This window comes from Pipistrellus kuhlii, unplaced genomic scaffold (assembly GCF_014108245.1).
Source record: "Pipistrellus kuhlii isolate mPipKuh1 unplaced genomic scaffold, mPipKuh1.p scaffold_m20_p_2, whole genome shotgun sequence".
NCBI lineage: Eukaryota > Metazoa > Chordata > Mammalia > Chiroptera > Vespertilionidae > Pipistrellus > Pipistrellus kuhlii.
In genome coordinates, this window is record NW_023425515.1 from 52,508,043 (window position 1) to 52,533,394 (window position 25,352).

Sequence of the window (25,352 nt, forward strand, 5' to 3'; positions counted from 1 at the left end):
AAAAGGAAATAAACAAAATGGGGAAAAGCAATTTGTCAGAGGAAAAATTCAGAGCCATAGTTATAAAGATGCTGTAAAGGATGAAAGACAATTTAACATGTGTAAGAATCAAAAGGAAATGAAGAAGAATCAAGAGGCAATGTAGAATGACATAGCTGCTATAAAGAGCACAATGGGAAGTATCAACAGTAGACCAGAAGAAGCTGAGGACCACATCATTGAGTCAGAAAAAAAGGTAGATAAAACACCCAAGCAGAGCAGAACTGGGAAAATAAAAAGCAGAAGAACCTAAGGGAGATATGGGACAACATGAAGTGAAACAACATCCGCATAATAGGGATGCCAGACTGAGAGGAAGCTAAACAAGTACTAGAAAATTTGTTTTAAGAAATAATGACAGAAAATTTCCCTGATTTTGGGAAGAAAAAAAAGTCACAAAAATCTAAGAAGCTCACAGAGTTCAAAAAAGATGAATCCAAAAAGACTGATACCAAGACACATCATAATTAAATCAACAACAAAGTAAGAATCTTAAAGGCTGCCAGAGAGAGATTGAAAACAAGGGATTTCCTATTAGACTATCAACTGATTTCTCAAACAAAACACATCAAATCAGATGGGAATGGAATGACATATACAAAGTGATGCAAAGCAAGGGACTAAATCCAAGGCTACTATACCCAGCAAGGCTATCATTCAAAATTGAAGGTGAAATCAGGAGTTTCACAAACAAAAAAAGGCATAAGGGAGTTTATTACCACCAAACCAGCAATGAAATAAATGCTAAAGGGGCTGCTCTAAAAAGAAATAGGAAGGGAAGAAGAAATACAAGTACAAAGAATAAAAATGGTTACAAAAAGTACCCATCAATAATAACCTTAAATGTAATAAATTAAATGCTTCAATCAAAAGACACAGGGTAGGTGAATGGATAAGAAAACATGACCCATATATTTTCTGTCTACAAGAGACCTACTTCAGAATAAAGAATCACAGACTGATAGTGAAGAAAAAATTTTTCAGGCAAATGGAAATGAAAAAAACAAAACAAAACACAAAGCTTGTGTAGCAATACTTATATCTGACAAAACAGACCTCAAAGTGAAGGCCATAACGAGAGATAAGGAGGGCCACTTCATAATACTAAAGGGAGCAATTTAACAAAAGGAAATAACTTTGGTAAACATATGTGTACTCAATATAGGAGCACCCAAATACATAAAAAAAAAAAAACTTCTGTAAGATATCAACAGCTATACAATCAAAGTAGGAGATTTTAAAATATCACTGACACTACTTGATTAATCCTCTAAACAAAAAAATCAGTAAAGAAATAGCAATCCTAAATGACTCACTAGATAAGATGGAATTGACATCTTTAGAACATTTCACCCCAAAGCTACAGAATATACATTCTTCTCAAGTGCACATGGGACATTTCCAATATAGACCATATATTGGGGCACAGGTAAAGTCTCTTCAAATTCAAGAAGATGGAAATCTTATCAAGCATCTTCTCAGATCACAATGGTATAAAATTAGAAACCAACTACAATTAAAACAATGATAAAAATCCAAACACTTGGAAGCAGAATAGCATGCTATAAACAATGACTTGGTTACCAAAGAGATCAAAGAAGAAATAAAAAGCATCCTAATAACAAATGACAATGAAAACACAACAATCCAAAATCCATGGGACACAGTGAAAGCAGTCCTGAGAGGGAAGTTCATAGCTCTACAGGCCTACTCAAAAAAAAGAAAAGAAAAATGATAATAAATTATCTAACCCCACAACTCAAAGAATTAGAAAGAGAACAACAAAAAAAGCCCAGAGTAAGCAGAAGGAAAAAAAATAATAAAGATCAGAATAGAAATAAACAACAGAGACAAAAAAAAAAAAATACAAAAGATCAGCAAAACCAAGAGCTGGTTCTTTGACAGGATAAACAAGATTGATGAACCTCTAGCCAGGCTCACCAAGAAACAAAGATAGAGGACCTAATTAAACAAAGTCAGAAATGAAAGAAGTGAAGTAACAGCAGACTCCACAGAAATACAAAGGATTGTAAAAAAAAAAAAAAAAAATACTACAAACAACTCTACTCCAACAAACTGGACAACTTAGACAAAATAGACGTGCTAAGGGGGAGGGGTCCATGGAGGAAAAAGGAGACATATGTAATACTTTAAACAATACATTTTTAAAAAGGTGTACAAATTGCCAGTTAGGAAAACGGTCACAGAGATATGAAGTACACCATAGTGGTATAGTTAATAATATAATAATAATTATGAATTGTGTCAGAGGGACACTAGATTTATTGGAGTGAACCTTTAGTAAGTTATAGAAATGTATATTCACTATATCATACACCTGAAAGTAATACAATATTGTATCTCAACTGTAATTGAAGGATTAAAATAATTTTTTTTTTAAAAAAAAGGTCTACGCCCTGGCCAGTGTGGCTTGTTGGTTGGACATTGAAAGACTGCCAGTTCCATTTCTGGTCTGGGTCGATGCCTGAATTGTGGGCTCAATCCCAAGTAGGGGGCATGCTGAAGGCAGCCAATTGATGTTTATATTTTCACATTGATATTTCTCTCTCTCCCTCTCCTTTACTTTCTCCTTAAAAAATATTAAAAATATTTTTAAAAAAATAAAAGGCTATGAGATGGCCTAAATAAAACATTTTCCCCACTTAAAAATATTTTTTGAGTTGAGATGGCCTTAATTAGCCCTCAACTAATAGATCTTCAACCTTTTTGAACTTTATAAATAAATATTTTGTCTTAGGAAGTTTCTAATCACTATAGGTTTATAAAATATGGGTAAAGTAGGCACCAGTTGTCATAATTGCTATGGACACATAAATAGGTACAAATTCATACATATACTAACATATGTACATGGAGATACACACAGATAAGTGAAAAGATTATTTCATGGAGGATAAAGACAAAACATGAAACTAGAGTTGGATTATAAAATTTAAGTTGATGGGCAGAGAGTGTATAGAAGAAAAGTTTTATGGTAACTGAAACAAGTGAAATATTTCAGTAATATTTAAAAAAAAACATTTATATAACCAACAAATTATTCTATACAATAACAGAATCTTCTCAGATATACAACTTTTTCTTTTAAAATTTAATAGACAAATACTAGAGTACCATTTTTATGAAAACTTTGACCAATAATGCTATATATATATTATGTATTTGGGTGCTCCTATATTGGGTACACATATGTTTACCAAAGTTATATCCTTTTGTTAAATTGCTCCCTTTAGTGTATGTGCATATATATATATATATATATATATATATATATAGGGTCGGCAACTATGTAATTGCGGGTTTCACACACATATGGCTTCAGTTGAATTTTTAGGTTTGCAGACGTAGTACAAAGGTAAAACACATTTTGTTATTTGATAGTTGGCTATTCAGCTGTTAATCAGTAAAAAAAGTTTTTTGATCTGTTTTGTAGTTTTCATTCGGCGTTCGTTGAAAAATGGAAAATCAAAAGGAACATTTTCGTCATATTTTGCTTTTTTATTTCCACAAAGGGAAAAACGCATCGCAAGCTCATAAAAAGTTATGTGCTGTTTATGGTGACGAAGCCTTAAAAGAACGGCAGTGTCAAAATTGGTTTGCCAAATTTCGTTCTGGTGATTTTTCACTCAAAGATGAAAAACGCTCTGGTCGTCCAGTTGAAGTTGATGACGCCCTAATCAAAGCAATAATCAATTCGGACTGTCACAGTACAACACGTGAGATTGCAGAGAAGCTTCATGTATCACATACATGTATTGAAAATCACTTAAAACAACTTGGCTATGTTCAAAAACTCGATACATGGGTTCCTCACGAACTGAAAGAATCACAGTTAACGCAACGCATTAGCAGCTGCGATTTGCTAAAGAAACTTAATGAAAATGATCCATTTTTAAAACGACTGATAACTGGCGATGAAAAATGGGTTGTTTACAACAATATCAAGCGGAAAAGATCGTGGAGCAGGCCAGGTGAACCAACTCAAACAACATCAAAAGCTGATATTCATCAAAAGAAGGTTTTGTTATCAGTTTGGTGGGATTACAAAGGAATTGTCTACTTTGAACTCTTACCACCCAACCGAACGATCAATTCTGATGTCTACATTGAACAACTAATGAAATTAAACAATGCAGTTGAAGAAAAGCGGCCCGAATTGACAAATCGAAAAGGTGTTGTATTCCATCATGACAATGCAAGGCCACACACATCTTTGGTCACTCGGCAAAAATTAATGGAGCTTGGTTGGGATGTTTTGCCACATCCACCATATAGTCCTGACCTTGCACCATCTGATTACTTTTTGTTTTGATCTTTACAAAACTCCTTGAATGGTAAAAATTTCAATAATGATGATGATGTCAAATCGTACCTGATTCAGTTTTTTGCTAATAAAAACCAGAAGTTTTTTTAACGTGGGATTATGATGCTGCCTGAAAGATGGCAAAAGGTCATTGATCAAAATGGGCAATACATTACAGAATAAAGTTATTTAGTTCCATGAAAAAATTGTCTTTCATTTTCTTTAAAAAATCCGCAATTACGTACTTGCCGACCCAATATATATATATATATATATATATATATATATATATATATATATATCTTTAAGCATTTAGAATCAAAATATAAAAAGATTATATCACTGAAGAGAGAGAGAGAGAGATAAAAAAAAAAGGAGATCCTTACCTCATTGATCAAGAATTGAAGCTGCAGGACAGCTGCACCACTTTCATGTTGGCAATAACAATCAACACCAGGTCTTCCGAGTCTAATATAAATAAAAGTCAAGGATTCTAACATTTTAATTAGCACTTCTACTAACAAGAAAAACAAGTAAACTAACTTACCTAATAACTGATATTTTGGTTTTCAGTTATCCTAACTTTTGTAAATAAAGAGTTGAGAAATCTTAGTCTTTCTTAATGCACGGGATGTCAGCAGAATGGCCAAATAAGACATCCCTCACAACAGAAATAATCTGGCATCCATACACAGACAAAGTGGCCTTCATGGAAGCCTACTAGATTCAAGTAGAAGATTGTGAAACCCTGGGGCAGTCCCGGCATGAAGAGAACCAGGCTCACACCCAGCTCTCCAAAAACAATATGGACATAGCTCTGTACACCTGAGAATGTGGTTACAGCCCAGTTTGGATTTGTATCTGTCATCAGCAGACACCATACACCAAGGGACCCAGAGGAGTCAAACCCACAAATAGATCAGGCATAGAGACCTTGGCCCTGGTTGTGGACTCAGAAATAGTCTTTGAGCCAGCTCCAGCCTGTTTCTGCTGCAGTGTAGAAGCCCCTAGAGGTAAGGCTATGAAATTTGATCAGATTACAGATTCAAGTCTGAAATGGCTCTTTAACTCATTAGCCCCCTGCCTCAGCCTATGTTGAGCTTCTGTGTCAAGCAGGCCTGCTGGCACAGGCACAAAACAGGATAAATTTCTGTCTGTGCCCCAGAGATCCTGAAAGGGCCCTGTACACAGTCCCAGCAGCAGGGACAGTCCCAGAAAGAAAATGAAATCACTCTCTTGAAGAGATATACGCATCCCCATATTCAATTCATCATTATTTACAATAGTTGAGATATGGAAACAACTAAAGTGTCTACTGGTGAATGAATCAATCAAGAAAATGTGGTACATATACCTACAATGGAATATAATTCAGTCATTAAAAAGAAGGACATTTGTGACAACATGGATGGACACTGAAGGCATCTTGCTGAGTAAAATAGGTCAGACAGAGAAAGACAAATACTGTATTACCTCACATGGGTAAGAATCTACAAAAAACAAAACAAAACAAAACAAAACACAAATAAACAACCCAAAACACCAAAATGATAGATACGAAATACAAATGGGTAATTGCAAAAATTAGGGGGCCAAATTGGTAAGATGGTCAAAAGGTACAAATTTCCAGTTATAAAATAAATAAGATCTGGAGATGTAATGCACAGCATGGTAACTATAGTTAATAATACTGTACTATATATTTGAAAGTTACTAAGATAGTGGGAAATACAAGAAAAAATTTTTGTAACTATGTGTGATGATGCCTGTTAACTAGACTTATTGTGGTGATCATTTCAACATATTCAAAAACATCAAATTATTATGTTGTACACCTGAAACAAACACAGCATTATATGTCAATTATACCTCAAAAAGAATAAAACAGAAAAAATGATCCATGTTGTCTATAATAAACTCACTTCAAATACAATGCCATAAGTTTAATATGAAAGAATTAAAATAGATACATCATACAAACATTTTTTTAAAAAAGTAGGAGTTGCTATATTAATATCAAGTAAAGTTGATTTCAGAGCAAAGAAAGTTGCTAGAGACAAATAAAGATGTTATATAATGATAAAGGAATTAATCTACCAGGAAGACATAACAATCTATATATATATATATAATAAGCCAGCAACCAGAACACCATAACGACTGGTTGCTGTGATGCCCACTTAGGCCAACAAACTGGTCCAATCAGAGGGGGGTGGAGGGCAGCGGTCAACCTCCCACAGCCCCTCCCCACAGCCGGTCCCATGGTCCCATCCCTGATCAGCTTCTGCTACCCCAATCTGGGACAAGGCTGGTGGCCAACCTTCTGAGGCCTCCTCCCCCTGGCCGGCCTCATTCCTGATTGCCCCCTTCCTCAATAGTGGGGTGGCAGACAGGCAACCTCCTGCAGCCCCTCCCATGGCCCAACCCCAGACTGGCCCCTCCCACCCTGATCAGGGGCAACCACCTGCAACCCCTCTCCCCACCTGGTCCTGCCCCCTTGGGCCCTCACTACCCTGTTGACCCTCCTCCAAGCCAACTCTGCCTCCAATCGGCTCCCCCACTCCAATCAGGAGCAGGGCAGGCCAGCCAACTGCCCATGGCCCCTCTCCCCAATTAGCCCCACCCCCCTGATCACTCCCCCGCACCAATTGGGGGCAGGACCAGCCAGCCAATTGCCCAGGGCCTCTCCCCCTTGCCAGGCCAGTCCTCATTGGGCCCTGATTGGGGTGGGCTGGCTGGTCAACCTCCCGCTATCTTCTCTTCCCAAAAGGCCCAACCCCGATCCACCCAGTTTGGGGCTGGGTCAGTTAGACCCCACCCATGCATGAATTTGTGCACTGAGCCTCTAGTGATATGTATGTGCACACCAAACTGCAGAGCCCTGAAAAACAGAAAGCAAAACTAATAGAGCTGGAAAGAAAAATAAATATATACAGAAATAGAATTAAAGAACCAAATTTAATCTATTCTCAGAATTTGATAGAATTAACAGACAAATAAATAGATTAGTGACTGTCAGGAGTCATGTGGGGGGGTGGGAAAATTGGAGAGCGAGATTATGACTATAAAAGGGCAACATAAGCTGACTGGCATGCCCTCAGTGGTTGGGTGTCAACCTATGAACCTGGAGGTCATGGTTCAATTCCTGGGTAGGGCACATGCCTGGGCTGCCAGTGGGGGGCATTCAGGAGGCAGCCAATCAATGATTCTCTCTCAACATTATGTTTCTATCCTCTCTTTCCCCTCCTCTCTGAAATCAATAAAAACATATATTTTTAAAAGGGCAACATGAAGCCCTGGCTGATTTTTCTCACTAGTTAGAGCATGGGCCCTCAGACTGAAGGGTCACGCAGGTTTGATTCCAGTCAAGGGCATGTACCTAGGCTGCAGGCTAACCCCTGGCCCAAGTCAGAGTGCATGTGGTAGACAACCAATCCATGTATATTTCTTACATCTATGTTTCTCTCTTTCTCTGTCTCCCTTCTTTTCTTCCATTCTCTCTAAAAATCAATGGAAATAATATCCTCAGATGAGTACTAAAAATAATAACATCAGAAAGGTAAAATGAGGAATCACTGTGATGGGATAGAAATGACCTGTACCTTGAGTGTATCAATATCAATAACTTTGTTGTAATATTAGACTATAGTTTAATAAGATTAAACTAGATTAGAAGTTGGGTAAAGACTACATGGAATTTCTCTGTATTATTTCTTATATTTTACATGCATACTAGAGGCCTGGTGCATGGATTCGTGCACCAATGAGGTCCCTCAACCTGGCCTGTGAAGATCAAGCCAAATCCGTGCACCAGGCCTCCGATATCCCCTGAGGGCTCCTGGATTGTGAGAGGTGCAGGCCAGGCCGAGGGACCCCACTAGTGCACAAATCCGTGCACTGGGCCTCTAGTAAGAATATAAAAAAAAAAAAATAGGCCAATAAATTTGACAATGCTGGTTTTCACAATTGTTAGTTCTAAAGAAACAATACTTTTTATGTGATTACAAATATATTCACTCACCTGAATACTTAAGGAAATATAATTGTTATTAATATGACAAGTGATGAACAAAAACTTAAGGATACATTCGTATAGCACCTGTTCTCGTCCCAATAGCCAAGATTTTCTGAACTGGATCAAAGGCTAATGCTGTGGGCTGATAAGGAAAACCATGCCGGACTGTCTGAAAGAGAGAAAATAGTAAAAATAGTCATCAGGGAAATAAAAATAACAAATAGAACTATCCAACCACTAGAATGATTAAAATAATATTATTTTTTTCTTTAAAAAAATCATATCACAAAATGCTGTTAGGAGTATAAAGTGACGCAACCATTTTGGAAAAATGTCTTGCAATTTCTTTATAAAATTAAATATATGTCTGTCCTACCACCTAGAAATTCCACTCATATGTGTGTACCCAAGAAAATAAAGAACATATGTACTACATAATCCTATATAATAAAGTCTAATATGCTAAGTGTCCAGTTGACTGGTCGGCTGTTCAACCAATCAAAGCATAATATACTAGTGATATGCTAAGCCCACTAAACTGCTTGATATGACAATGCACTGACCACCAGGGTGCAGCCGCTCCAACTGGTAGGTTACCTTGCTGCTGGGGTCTGGCTGATCCGGACTGAGTGAGATGAACTTGCTAACCTCCTGCATTCCTTCCCAGCCCTGATTGTGCACCAGTGGGGTCCCTCGGCCTGGCCTGCACACTCTCACAATCCAGAACCCTGCAGGGAATGTTGGAGAGACGGTTTTAGCTCAATCGCACAGGCCAGGCCGAGGGACTCCACTGGTGCACGAATTCATGCACTGGGCCTCTAGTAATTAGTATAAGTGTTGACTTAACTTTATATACAACAAACTAGAAACAGCCAAGATGTTCAAGAACAAGAGAATAAAAAAACAAAACTGTCATATACTAATAAAATAGAATACTACTAAACAATTAAAAACTACTGACAGATGCAACAACATGGATGATTCTCAAAAACATTATGCTAAATAAAAAAACAATATGCAAAAGAGTGCATATAGTATAATCACATTCATATTAAATTTTAAACAAGTAAAAGTAAAATATGATTTAAAAAAATCAGATCAGTGGTTGACCTGAGTGGCACTGACTGGGAAATGATATGAAGGAACTTTATTGAGTGAAGTAATATTCTACACATTTTTAAAATATTTTTATTGATTTCAGAGAGTAAGGGAGAGGGAGAGAGAGATAGAAACATCAATGTTGAGAGAGAATCACTGATCAGCTGCCTCCTGCATTCCTGCATGCCCCCTACTGGGGACACAGCCTGCAACCCAACCATGTGCTCCTGACGGAAACTAAACCTGGAACCCTCCCATTCACAGGCTGATGTTCTACCCATTAGGCCAAACCAGCCAGGGCATATTCTATATATTAGCACCACACTCTAACCAACTGAGCTAACTGGCCAGCCCATATTCTATACTTTGATAGAGATCTAGGTTGCATCAAAATTCAAAATTCATCAATGGTTCAATTAAATTTGTGATTTCTATGTATGAAATTATACCTCAAAAAAGATAAAAGTTATTATAATGTTTATGATATGCATATTGAAGTTTTAGGAAGTAAAGTGTGCTGACATCTGCAACTGGGTGGATACATGGATGATAAAATAAATATAGCAAAATGATAATGATCAAATCTAGGTGGTGAGTATATAGGTATGTATGTGTGTGTGTGTGTGTGTGTGTGTGTGTGTGTGTGTGTGTATAGGCATTCACTTGTCTTTCTCTAGCAAGATAAAGCAGATGAGTCAATAATAATTAGCCTCTGCTTCTATATAAATGATTCTTAGGAGTAGAACAAGATAATGAAAAATAATCCTTCATTAGCTTTAGGACTAGGAACAGAGCAGTCACATTTGTATTAGATGGAGCGGAACAGAATTATGAAACTAAGGCCCTGATCATATACTAAAATTTTTACAATGACCATTGTGATAGTTCAAATGCTAAAATATAAAAACATGTTTACATATATATGCAATAACTATCTCTGGAAGGATATGCAAAAGATTGATAACACTGGTTGCCTCCAGGGAGAAGAACTGTTTAGACACTTACCTAAGAATGTGTTAACAAGAGGAAGACATTCAATCTGTGTTAAAAAACAAAATCTAGAGTTCAATAGCATCACAGTGAAGTGAGAAGACCCTTTGTATCAAACTTTAAATCTACAACTAATCAGACATCCATAATCCTCTGCTCAACACACTATCATAACTGAGAGAACCACACATTGGTACATTTGAGTGGGGGTATTGGAACACCTAGGAGAGATAGGGAAGACAAAGAGAGTACCTGCTATCATGGCTGAGCCCACTACCCCAGTAAATCAGTAGCAGCAGGGGCGTCAGGGTGCAGTCCCACACTACTGTCTGGCGGAGAGTAAGAGTAGAGAAGAAACAGCCTTGGCGCCTGAGAATCCAGCTCCCTCTCCTGACTGACTGTGGCAGAGCCTCAAGAGCCTCATAGCTGCAGCTGGAATGTGTCTACAGAGCAGCAGCTCCAACAGCCATATGGAACCCAGAGGCAGCCTGCCAGGTTCAGGAACTCAGATCTCCATCACCCACCACATTCCCCCATCACTGATATCAAACTATACTACACGGCAACAGTAATCAAAATAGCAGGATACTGGCATAAACACACATATAGATCAGTGGAACAGAAAAGAGAGCCTGGAAATCAATCCATGCCTATATTTGATACTTGACAAAAGAGTCAAAAACATACAATGGAGTAAAGATAGTCTATTCACTAAATGGTGTTGAGAAAACTGGACAGATACATGCAAGGAAATGAAACTAGATCACCTTCTCACACCATACATAAGAAAAAACTCAAAATGGCTTACAGACTTAAAGACTCAAATAAATCCTACAAGAAAACTTAGCAATATTTTTTCTAGTATATCTCCTCAGGCAAAGAAAATGAGAAAAAATAAACAAATGGCACAACATCAAACTAAATGTTTTTGCACAGCAAAGGAAATTATTAACAAAATGAAAAGACAACCTGCTGGATGGGAGAACATATTCACCAATGATAAATCTGAAATGGATTAACATCCAAAATTTATAAAATTTGCCCTGGCCATGTGGCTCAGTTGGTTGGAGTGTTGTCCCATACACCCAAATTTTGCGGGTTTAATTCCTGGTCATGTTACATACCTACGATGCAGGTTCATCCCCTGGTTGGAGTGCATATGGGAAGCAACCTATCAATTTTTTCTCTAAAATCAATAAAAATATAGTCTCAGGTGAGGAATAACAAATAAAAAAAAAAACATAAAATTCAATACCAAAAATATAAACAATAAAATTTTTAAATGGGCAAAGGACCTGAATCAGGAGGGAGATCATCTCTGCAGAGGCCTCCCATAGATGCAAAGACCCCCAGCACAGGTTCCCAGAGCTGTAAAAGCCAGTGCGGATTGGACCTGAGGGACTCAGAGGCTGCTGGAGACACAGCTGTTCCTCTTGAAAGGCCGGCACCTGAATTGAACTTGAAAGGTCCCGCTTCCTCTGAGCTCCAGCACCAGGATGAGGCTCTCAGGGACACATTTGTCTGGCATAGGAGCAGGAACTTGGGGGTGGCTTTCTCCCAGATGGAGGTACAGGGATTATTGTTCCTGTTCTGGGACCTCCCCAGTCTCAGGGCTGACTGGCAACCATTTCTGTTTGCTCTGCACTGGTGATTCCCTAAGACCCTGCCTCATCCAATTTATAACCCCACCCAAGCTGCCTGCAGAGGCTTTTGCATATGAATGGCCTGTCCTTGAAAACCTCAAACAAGGTGTGGCTGGGTCAGGGAGCCCCCAACCTATCAATAAAAGACCCAAGACTCAGCATCAGTACCAGCCTGACTTGCTTTATAGCTGGGCCTCATCTGATCAATTCCAAACCCCATAGAAAAAGGAAGAATCTGAACCTCTCTCTGTAGCTCCTGCTGGTGGCTCCAGAAAGTGGCTGACTTTGCTCCTCCCTGGAGACCCAAGAGCCAGTGTACTCAGTAGTCAGTGTGAAACCATACCAGATTACAACTCTACACATCCATAAGCAACACATTTAAGTGTCAGACTTAGTAAGCACCAGAGCCCCACTAAAGTCCTACTCCAGAGGGGTGTCTCCTACATAGCAGCTCTCCCACTGTAGTCCCAGCTGGTCCTCATAGCAAATTGGCCTGGAGGTCAATTCCTACCAGTGACACCAATAGCAATCAAGTCTCAACTACAAGACTGTGCTCACAGCCCACAGACAGGTGCACTTAAGAGTTCCCAGCTCAGGTGACTTGGGAGGTTGAGCCACTGGGCCCTATAGGACACCTACTACACAAGAGCACTCTACCAACTCAAGGAGACATGGCATCTCTACCCAATTCATAGAAACAAACACAGGGAAGCAGCCAAAATGTGGAGATAAAGAAACATGTCACAAATGAAAGAAGTGGAAGAAAGCAAACAACTGGATATAGAGTTCAAAACCATGGTTATAGGGTTACTCAAGAATCTTCTAGAAACCTCCAAGAAACTTAGTGAGACTTTCAAGGATCTTGGTGAGAATGTCAAACACATGGAAAAGGACCAGTCAGAAATTAAGCATACACTGACTGAAATGAAGAATAATATATAGGGATTCAACATTACAGTAGAGGGTTCTGAGAATCAAATCAATGTTTTAAAATATGAGGAAGCAAAAAACAACCAACAGAAGAGCAAAAAAGAAATAAGAATCCAAAAATATGAAGATAGTGTAAGGACCTCTGGGACAACTTCAAGCATACCAACATTCACATTATGGGGGTGCCAGAAGAAGAAGAAAGAAAGAGAGCAAAATATTGAAAACCTATTTAAAGAAATAATGATAGAACCCCCTCCCCGCCACCTAGTGAAAAAAATAAACTTATAAGTCCAGGAAACACAGAGAGTTCCAAACAAGAGAAATTCAAAGTGGCCCACACCAAGACACAGCATAATTAAAATGACAAGGGCTAAAGACAAAGACAGAATCTTAAAAGCAGCAAGAGAAAAGCAGTTACCTACCTACTAGGGAGCACCCATGTGACTGTCAGCTGATTTTTCAATAGAAACTATGCAGGCCAGAAGGAAGTGGAAAGAAACATTCAAAGTGATGGATAGCAAAGACCTACAACCAAGATTTACTCTATTCAGCAAAGCTATCATTTAGAATTGAAAGTTAGATAAAGAACTTCACAGACAAGAAAAAGCTAAAGGAGTTCATTACCACCAAGCCAGTATTTATATGAAATGTTAAAGGGTATTCTTTAAGAAGAGGAAGAAGAAAATGAAAAATATAAAAAATATGAACAATAAAATGGTAATAAATACATACCTACCAACAATTGAATTTTGAAATAAAAATTAATGAATAAGAAATCTAGCCGAGACCGGTTTGGCCCAGTGGATAGAGCGTCGGCCTGCAGACTGAAGGGTCCTGGGTTCGATTCCGGTCAAGGGCATGTACCTTGGTTGCGGACACATCCCCAGTAGGGGGTGTGCAGGAGGCAGCTGGTTGATGTTTCTCTCCCATGGACGTTTCTAACTCTCTATTCCTCTCTGTGTAAAATCAATAAAATATATATTTTAAAAGAAATCTAATGAGCAGAATAAACTGGTGAATAAAATAGAATCAGAGGCATGGAAATGGAACAGAATGATGATTCTCAGAGAGAAGGGAGTGGGGTGGGAAGAGAATAAACAAATATCTTATATGCACAGTAGTATCCTGGTAAACAGATTCATGCACATTAAAAGGAAATTAATTAGAACTATTTTAATATTGCTATTTGTGTCTTGCTAATAAAAAGAAAATATGATTCTACTGATCTCCTGTCTACCTACTCTAAGACTTTTGTGAGGATCAAATGAGATGAGGCATGGGAAAACAATTCACAAATATTTATTTAAATTGTAAAATGCTTTCACCTGGCTATAGAGCAAGACAGGTTCCTGGGCTGAAGAAACTGCAAGGAGGCTAGTTGCTAAGGAGAGGAAGCGGGCATTGCTACATGAAGTCATAACCTGGCACCCACAGTGACCATTTCTGGGGTGGGCTGGACTGTGGGCCATAGTTTGCACCATGGGGTCTTGGCAGCATTGGCTGCAATTTGGTGGGGTGTCACTCCAGGTGGTGGTGGGGCTTGTGTCCCACTTGGGGGAAGCTGAGTGTTGGTTTGTTGGCACCAGTTCCATGGGGCCATTTATTTTTAAATGGCCAGTGCACATCGTGGCAGCTCCTGTGTTGAGCATCTGCCCCTTGGTGGTCAGTGCATGTAATAGCTACCGGTCAGATGGACACTTACCCATATATATATATATATATATATCATTACCTATGGACACAAACAATAGGGTGGTGAAGGACTGGGCAGGGCAGGAACCAGAAGGAAGCAATGGAGGAAAAAAGACGGACATTTATAATAATCTCAACAATAAAAATGTAAAAAAAAAAACAAAAAACACCTATCATTACATTTTAAGGAAGGAGGAAATGAACAAATGGCTGAAACTGGTTTGGCTCAGTGGTGGAGCGTCGGCCTGCAGACTAAAGGGTCCTAGGTTCCATTCCGGTCAAGGGCATGTACATTGGTTGTGGGCACATCCCCAGTAGGGGGTGTGCAAGAGGCAGCTAGTCGATGTTTCTCTCTCATCGACGTTTATGGCTCTCTATCCTTCTCCCTTCCTCTCTGTAAAAAATCAATAAAATATATTAAAAAAAAAAAAAGAAAATGAACAAATGAAGCCCAAAGTTAGTAGAAGAAAGAAAATAATAAAAGATCATATAAAAAAATAATGAAATAGAGAACATAAACACAATAAAAATATTATTGAAACAAAGAGCTGGTTCTCTAAAACAAAATTGACAAAATTTTAGCTAGACTCACTAAGGAAAAAAAAAAGAAAAAACTAAAATAAAACATAAATGAAAGAGAAGTTACAAAATATACTACAGAAACATAAAGTGCTATAAAAGAATACATAAAAGTCTATATACCACCAAAGTGGAAAACCAAGAAGAAATGACCAAGTTTTCAGAAGCATACAACCTTCCTAGCATGAATCATGAAGAATTAGAAAACCTGAATAGATTGATCACTAGTAAGGATATTGAAGTAGTAATCAAAGCCTCCCAAAAACAAAGTCCATGACTGATGACTTCACTGGTGAATGCTACCAAACATTCAAAGATTTAATACCTACCCTTGTCAAACTCTTCCAAAAAATCAAAGAGGAGGGAATGCTGTCTAACTCATTTTATGAGGCCAACATTACCATAATACCAAAAGCAGACAATGACATGACAAAAATTGAAAATTACAGGCCCATATTTGATGTAAAATTCCTCAACAAAATAAAAACAAAAGAAATACAACAATGCATTCAAAGGATCATATACAATGGTCAAGCAATTCATTCCAGAGGTGAAAGGATAATTCAACATCCACAAATCAATCAACATGATAAACCACATTAACAAAATAAAATATAAAAATCATATGATCATCTCAACAGATGCAGAAAAAACATCTGACAAGATATAACATCCATTTATGATAAAACTTTCAATAAAATGGAAAGAGAAAAAAGCACTTCAACATAATAAAGGTGATATATGGCAAACCTTCAGCTAACATCATACTCAATGATAAAAAACTGAAAGCTTTTCCTATTAGATCAAGAATAAGACTAGGATGCCAACTCTTGCAAGTTGTATCCAACATAGTACTGGAAGTCCTATTCAGAGCAATTAACCAAGAAATATAAAGCATCCATATTGAAAAGGAAGTAGCAAAAGTATCACTATTTGTGGATGATATGATTTTATATATAAAAAACTCTATAAAATTCACCATAAAATCATTAGAAATAATAAACAAATACAATAAAATTGCAGGATATAAAATTACTACACAAAAATATGAGAGTTTCTATGTACTAACAACAAACTATCAGACAGAAAAATGAAGAAAACAATACAATTTACAACTACAACAAATAGAATCAAATACCTAGAAATAAAAAAGTGAAAGACTTGTACACTGAAAACAATAAGACATTGTTCAAAGAAGACACAAAGAAATGGAAAGACATTCTGTGTTCTTGGAATGAAAGAATTAACTTTGTGCTGAAACCAGTTTGGCTCAGTGGATAGAGCGTCGGTCTGCAGACTGAAAGGTCCCAGTTCGATTCTGGTCAAGGGCATGTACATTGGTTGTGGGCACATTCCCAGTGGGGGGTGTACAGGAGGCAGCTGGTTGACGTTTCTCTCTCATCAATGTTTCTAGCTCTCTATCCTTCTCCTTTCCTCTCTGTAAAAAATCAATAAAATATATATTTTAAAAAACAATAAATAATCTCTTAAAAAAAATAATTAACTTTGTTAAAATATCCATGTTTCCCTAAAGCAGTATACAGATTCAATTCAACCCCTGTCAACATCCCAATGGCATTTTTCACAGAGATAGAATGAAAAAGATCCTAAAATTTGTAGGGAACCACAATAGACCCTAAATAGTCAAATCAATCCTAAGAAAAAATAAAGTCACACACCCCCAATTTTAAATTGTACTACAAAGCTATAGTAGAAACAGTATAGTATTGGCAAAAAAATATACACACAGACCAACGGAACAGAAATGAGAGCCCAGAAATAAACTCACATGTATATGGGCAACTAATTATGACAAAGGTACTCAGCATATAAAATGTGTTGAGGTAACTGAATAGTCATATGCAAAAGAATGAAGGTAAATCACTATCTTACACCATGCATCAAAATTAACCAAAATGGATTAAATGTAAGACCTGAAACAATCTTACCTAATAAAAGAGACATGCAAATTAACCATCACTCTGTTATGCCCACAGCCAATCAGAGTGAGTATTCAAATTAACCCGACAAAGATGGAGGTTAATTTGCATAGGCAGGTGCGGAGTGGAGTGCAGCCTGCTATAAGGAGAAAAGGGGCAGTGTAGGGAGCTACTGGAGTGGTGCCCCAGGCAGAAGCGATGACTTGCCAGCTCAGGGTGGCCCAGGAGCGAGGAGGTGCTGTCTCCCAGGGAGTGGGGACTTGATGGCTCCTGGGCAGCTGGGAGTGAAGCCAGGGGAAGGAAGGCCTATTCTTGCACGAATATCGTGCAACGGGCCTCTAGTAAATACATAAAAGAAAATACAGACACTAAGCTTCCAGACATTGGACTCAGTGGTGTTTTGGCAAATTTGATTCCAAAAGCAAGGGAAACTAAAGCAGAAAATAAACAAATGGGACTACGTCAAATAAAAGAACTTCTGTATAGCAAAGGAAATCATCAAAACAAAAAAAGCAACCTGCCACCCCAGTTGGTATGGCTCAGTGGCTGAGCACTGACCTTTGAACCAAGAGATAATTGGTTTGATTCTGATCAGGGCACAGCCCAGGTCAGGTTTTGGGAAGTTTCCCCAGTGGAGGATGGGGGGGAGAGGGCGGCGGCGGGAAGGGAGGAGGAGGAGGAAGCAGATCTATGATGTTTCTCTCTCATCACGTTTCTATCTATCCCTCTCCCTTTCTCTCTCTCTAAAAATCAATAAAAATATTTTTAAATACAACCTATCAAATAGGAGATATTTGCAAATGATAGTTCCAATAAGGGGTTAATATCCAAACTATAGAAAGAACTCATACAACTCAAACATAAGGAAACAAAAAATCTAATTTAAAAATGTTAGAGAGTCTGAATAGACTTTTTCCCCCAAAAAAAGACATACAGATGGCCAAAGGCATATGAAAAGATGTTCAACATCACTATGGGAAATGCAAATCAAAACCACAATGAGGGAGATATCACCTCACACCTCTTAGAATGGCTATTACCAAAAAGACACAAAGTAACAAGTATTGGAAAACATATGGAGAAAAGAGCATTCTCACATACTGTTGATAAGATTATAAACTGGTACAGCCACCTATGGACAACAGCATGCAGGTTCCTTTTAAAAATTAAAAAATAGAACTACCTTAAGATCCAGTAATTCCTCTTCTAGATATTTATTTGAAGAATATGAAAAAAAAAATTAAATAAAAAAACATACTAGTATATACTCCTATGTTCATTGCATCATTATTTACAATAGCTAAGATATGGAAACGATCTAAGTGTCCATTGGTGAATGAATGGATAAAAATATAGTATAAATATATATAATGGAATATTATTCAGCAATAAAAAGATGAAATACTGTCATTTGATACAATATGGCTGGATCTTGAAGATATTATGATAAGTGAAAAGGTCAGATAAAAAAATAAAGAGCATATGCTTTCACTCATATCTATAATAATAAAAGTGTAATATGCTAATTGCTAGTAGAATGAACAACCTTCCAGATGAAGCCATGGCTGCGAGGCCCAAGGTAGCCATGGTTTGCCTTGAGCTGATGCAAGGCGCCATAGCTGTGAGGGCTGAGGCAAGCCACTGTGGCTGAGAGGGCAGAGCCCCTTGCACGAATTTTGTGCATCGGGCCTCTAGTTTTAAATATAAAAGAAAAAGTAACAAATGAACTAACAAAACAAAGCAAAAACAAACTCATAGATATTGTCAACAGAATGGTGGTTACCAGGGGGAAAAGAGAAGAAGGAAGAATTGGTAAATTGATTAAAGAAAATAAAATATATGATAACAGAAGGAAACTAAACTTTTAGTGATGGTGCATGCAATAAAGTATACAGATATCAAATTATAAAACAACTTAATGTGCTATTATCATATGATCCAGCTACTGCACTCCTGGGCATTTATCCCAGGCTAATGAAAACTTACTTTCACAGATAAATTTGTACACAAATGTTTTGAGATGTCCTTCAGTGGGTTAGTGGTTAAAGAAACTGCGGTGTAACTATGCCATGGAATAAAATCCAATAATAAAAAGGAACAAGTGCCCAAACCGGTTTGGCTCAGTGGAGAGAGCATTAACCTGCGGACTGAAAGGTCCCAGGTTCGATTTTGGTCAAGGGCATGTACCTTGGTTGCAGGCACATCCTCAGTAGGGGCTGTGCAGGAGGCAGCTGATCAATATTTCTCTCTCATCTATGTTTCTAACTCTCTATCCCTCTCCCTTCCTCTCTGTAAAAAAATCAATAAAATAAATTTTAAAAAAGAAACAAGCTATCTACAGTAATAAAAGAGAAAGATGCAAATTGACCATACATTCACAACACCCACCAACCAATCAGGAGTGAGTATGCAAATTCACCCAACAAAGATAGCAAGTTAATTTGAATACACAGGCGCCAAGCTGCCAGAGGTGGGATGCAGGCATTCCGGGCCTCTGGGCAGCATGGGAAGGCGGAAAGGTGGCTCAAGGCCAGAGCAAAGGCATGCCTCTGCATGCCTTCCTGTTTTCCCCCAACAATCTCTTCCCTGCTGGCCTGGTCACTCCTAACTGCCCCCACTGACCTGGTTGCCTCTAAATGCCCCCCATTCTGGCCTGGTCACTCCCAACTGCCCCCACCCCCACCAACCTGGTTGTCCTGATTACATTATTATATTTTAGTTTTGCAAAATGTTACATTTGGAAAAAACTGGGTAAAGGATAAATGAAATCTATTTGTATTATTTCTTACAATTGCATGTGAATCTACAATAATCTCAAAATAAAAATGTAATTAAATAATTAAAATATATTATATTTTTACAGGTTAACATGACATCCAGAACACTCTAGAAATCCAGTAAAAAATGGCAAACTATCAGGTTAAATCAATGCAAACAGAAGAAAAGTTGGGATCATACTATTATCATAATTTAATGCAAAAGGCATTAAATAAAACAGCAAATATTTCAGTGCTTTTGCACAAATATCACTGTATTAAAATATAAAAGATAAATTAATAAAAAGAAAAATGAACAGAAACATAATTGTATGAAATGATATATCTATGTTATTAACTCCATCTGACAAGCTGAAAACAAGAAAGGAAGCACTGTATATAAAACTAGTAAGAGTTATAAATATATTATGACCTTTGCTTATGCCAAATAAAAATATAGTTTCTAATGCTCCTTACCAGTTGGAATACTTATTGGAATACTTATAATGACTCATCATATATAGACTAACGAAAAGAAAAATCTCAAATTCCAAAGAGTGTATATTAAAGAAAAACCTATTAAAGGCAAAAAATAAAATAAAATGATTAAGTATCAGCTCCATGAACTAGTTATTTTAGAACACCAATAAAATAGACAAACCTCTGGAACAGTTAATAAAGGGAAAAGATAGAAAATATATAAACATATGATGTTAAATAAAGATATATAGCCTTAGTTACAAAAGAGTTTTTATTATAAAAAGAATGTATAATTCTGTACTAATAAATGTGAAATAGTGGATGAAATCTGTAATTTCCTGTGAAAATATAAATTATTAAATTTCATTTTAAAAAGGCAGTAATCCAAATTGATCAATAACCATAAAATTTTTGCTTCAAAAATATTTCCTCAAAAATATTATTTCCAGTCAAGTATTTTTCTTTTTTAAAAAATATTTTTTATTGATTTTTTTTTTTTTTTCCAGAGAGGAAGAGAGAGGGATAGAGAGTTAGAAACATTACTGAGAGAGAAACAATGACCAACTGCCTCCTGCACGCCCCCTACTGGGGATGTGCCCATAACCAAAGTACAAGCCATTGACCAGAATCGAACCTGGGACCTTTCAGTCCGCAGACCTATGCTCTATCCACTGAGCCAAACCAGTTTCAGCAAGAGTATTTTTCAAATCTTTAAATAACTTAGTACTTTATATCAGATAGAAAAAAATGAAGGAGATTAAAGTTACATTAAAAACATGACATAGACTACATAGACATGTACACACATATATTAACACACATGAGAAAATTACATATTGATTCTATTTAGAAATATAGGAGGCAAGCCCCAAAGAAAATATTTGAAAAGTAACTATAGTAGTGCATCTTGCAGTAGTATATTTTTTAAAGTATAATATGATTAAGTAGTTTATTCCAGAAATATAAATTGGCACAATCTCTTAAATATCTCTTCATAAGCATAGGTATCTCTCTATCCCACCTGATTTCAATAAGTTTTTTGAAAGTTACAAAAGTAAATATGAAAAATATATTTTTTCTAAATTAGTAGACAAAAATATGTTGAAAGAGTTCTGATTCAAAATAGCAAAACAAATAATATTCTAGGATAAAACCTTGCATGAAATGTGTTACCTATTCTGTTAACCTGCTAAAGTTAAAAATGGCTGCCTGCTAGGAAATATTATGTGGAAGAAATAAAATCTGTATATTTTCTCAAAATGGAGGAGGGAAAAATGTGAATTATAACTAAATGGAGATACAATACAAATAAAACTAGCACAAAAATTGTTATACTTACTATATTTGTTTTCAAGTATACTATTTCAAGTATAAAATTTTACTAAACAATAGATATTGTATATTACATATTACATATAATTATATAACAATTTCAAATCATTTTGAATAGAAATTACATAACAAATTCAAATCAATGAACATGAATTGTTGGCTGTTGATCAAGAAAAATTTCTCTTATGGAGGTATGAAAGCAGGCCTGCTTAGCAACATATTCTAGCAACTTCAGCTACTTTTGAAGTAGCTAAAAGAGAAAAAAGCTTCTAGCAGCAGCTATTAGCTAGAGCTAGTATGGAACTAATAGCTAGGCCAGTGGTCGGCAAACTCATTAGTCAACAGAGCCAAATATCAACAGTACAATGATTGAAATTCCTTTTGAGAGCCAAAAACCTACTTCTGTACATGGGCCACAAAGTTTCAATCACATGTGGTATTTTGTGGAAGAGTCACACTCAAGGAGCCAAAGAGCTGCAGTCTGCTGACCACTGATGCTAGGCTATAGAGTTCTCTATGGAACATGAACAATTTCAGAAAACCATCAAGCAAGGCCCCTCTGACCATGTTGAAGCAAGACAAAAACAAAACCACTACAGGATCATGTCTGGATACTGATAAATATAAGAACATCGTGTAAACTACACTAATGATTAAATGTGTTCCCCTAATCCAACTAACATAACTGTTACTTCTTTAGAAATTATAGCTTTAGCCCATGCTGTTCCTCTTGCCACCTAGATAAATATTCTTAGGTTACAAAATGAGAGAACTATCCCCTACTTTCTGACAACACTCAACTATGCTTCTTTGAACTTTCTTAAAATCACCTAATACAGGCCCAAATATTGTAACAATCCCCTTCCTAACACCCTTATGGTGTGCAATGTCTCTTGATGTAATAAACCCAACTTTGACTACAGATTTGCAGTAGTTGGTTAATGGGCACAGGCACTGCATTTCCTTTTAAATATTCCAAAATCCACCCTACACATTATTTTGACCAGTCTTTTTAGCCTGATAAATCACTATGATGTTGGCATAAGAATAGGCAGAAAGATGGAAGAACATTGTTAACCCAGATACAAGTGCTAGTGCATAACAAAAGTTATTATATGACAAAGCGGTATCATAACCACTGGAAGAAGAATTAGTTAATAAATGGCATGATAAAATTGATTTGGCTACTTGAAAAAATTATTTTAGAGTTATACTGTACAACATAACAAATTCTGTTTGGATTTTTTTTTAAGTTAAAATATAAAAGATCAAAGAACCAAAGATAAAAGGAAATAGAAATGAATATTTAATCAAAAGTCTAAATTTTAGAAACATTTCCTTACTTAGGAGATAAAAAGAAAGGGATCAAAGACTTAACTAATAAAAAACAAACAAACCTGTAATTGTCACCCTAACCAAATCTTTTTTTTTTAATATATTTTATTGATTTTGTACAGAGAGGAAGGGAGAGCGATAGAGAGTTAGAAACATCGATGAGAGAGAGTCATCAATCAGCTGCCTCTTGCACACCCCCCACCAGAGATATGCCCACAACCAAGGTACATGCCCTTTACCGGAATCGAACCCAGGACCTTTCAGTCCCCAAGCCGACGCTATATCCATTGAGCCAAACCGGTTTCGGCGCCCTACCCAAATCTTTAATAAAGATCAGTATTTTGACAATTACGTAGGAGCAAAAAACTCAATATTGTCTCATAGGGAAAAACTCAACTTAAAAGCTTCTACCAGTACTTGAACTTTTTAATGGATACAAAGTTATTGCTATTAAACTAATATGTAAATGGTTTATAGACTATATTGAAACCAATACAATCATCTTATCATTAAAAATAAACTATGGGCCGAAACTGGTTTGGCTCAGTGGATAGAGCATCAGTCTGAAGACTGAAAGGTCCCAGATTTGATTCCGGTCAAGGGCATGTACATTGGTTGCGGGCACACCCCCAGTAGGGGGTGTGCAAGAGGCAGCTGGTCGATGTTTCTCTCTCATGGACGTTTCTAGCTCTCTATCCCTCTCCCTTCCTCTCTGTGAAAAATTAATAAAATATATTATAAACAAACAAACAAACAAACTATGGAACTTAACCCTATGGTTTCCACATCCCCCTCCACACCCATAAAGGCACATCTTCAAATGAAGGCAGGAAAATGTACTACACTTCAAAAATGGGAATTTGGTTTAATAACTTATAATAATCCTATAGATAAATTTGAAAATTATGTAAGATTTCAAATTAGTTATATACTGAGACATACACAAGTATGGCAGCACTGTTTGTTTTTAAGAATATAAGAACTGCCATACTAAATAGAACAACAACCCAATTTTACTGACAATATACTTGCATCAAAGACTTTTCATGAGAAAATGTAATTGTTTTTATGGTAACTTAAAAAAAGTAATAAGTATACTTCCTACAAGTCTATAATCCCTTACTCAAGCCTGTCCCTATACTTTAGATAAGCAAAGTAGAAAGCCTAGAGTAGGCTTTGGTTCCTGGTTCTTAAATTTTTTTTAATTTTAATTCTACTTGGTTCTTAAATTTTTTTGGTTTGCATCCATTACTTTTCTTAAAGATGCCATTCTCCTATTTTTCATTTTAGTAAGAGAAGCACGAAGTCCTTGTCAGATATTTTAATCATACTTATTTATAAAGTGTCAACTGTACTACCTTTTATTTTACCAGTTTAGAAGTATAGAATGAGACAAGTACATCCATCTCAGGAAACCGTGTATAGTTCTTTTAATGAATGAAAATTGGGAAAATTAGAATTTTTTAATAGCCTTGTGCCAATCTCATTTATAGACCCTCCCAAGTACAATGATGTAAAATTATAAGAATGTGAAGATAATAGAAAACCTGAAGAGATGATGGTCAAGGATATCTAGGTACTTAATCTCCTTTCATCATTCAGGGTCCTGGAAAACATAACTCTTCACAGTCTACACCTGCTTCTGATTTTATACATCTTTATCTGGCAATATCTGATACTATGTGTAGTATGAGGATCATGATTACAAATTTATTTCCCTGAGGAAGTTATATTACTTATCTACATTTTGGTTCTGACTATGACCATTCATAAAACAAACAAACAAACAAACAAACAACAACAATAATAACAAAAACAGTTTAAAAGTGTTGATAAATAGAGAGAGAGAGAGAGAGAGAGAGAGAGAGAGAGAGAGAGAGAGAGAGAGAGAAAAGAGATATGTGTTGATAAATAATGAATTGCCTAATTTAATTTAGTTCAGAACTTTGGGGATTATGCCATGTGGTTCTGGTGATACATTTAGTTTTGTCTATTTTGTTAATTAGAGCTAGAATATCCCTAGAATATCCCATGTTTGTCACTGTCTCTCTAATACTTCTGAATTGTTCCCCTAAAAAGATAATTGGAAAACAAGAATGTTTCTAATATCTTCCTCAGTAAAAACTAAAGTAAATGTAAGTGAATCTTTCTATAATCTCCTTTTCTATATCTTTTTGAAAATAATATACCATGTTCCTA

The 25,352-nt window shown here is 36.6% G+C and overlaps 1 protein-coding gene across 9 annotated transcripts in view; it reads right to left on the reverse strand.

Moving 5' to 3' along the window:
- Nucleotides 1–25,352, reverse strand: part of STXBP5L (syntaxin binding protein 5L) — a 165,086-nt gene that overhangs the window by 130,646 nt on the left and 9,088 nt on the right. For all 9 annotated transcript variants that reach the window (XM_036448297.2, XM_036448292.2, XM_036448295.2 and 6 more), the window contains exons 2-3: nt 8,450–8,547; nt 4,750–4,831 (exon numbers count right to left, since the gene is read on the reverse strand). In XM_036448297.2, the coding sequence (XP_036304190.1) occupies nt 4,750–4,831; nt 8,450–8,547 (180 nt within the window). The remainder of the gene's footprint in view (nt 1–4,749; nt 4,832–8,449; nt 8,548–25,352) is intronic.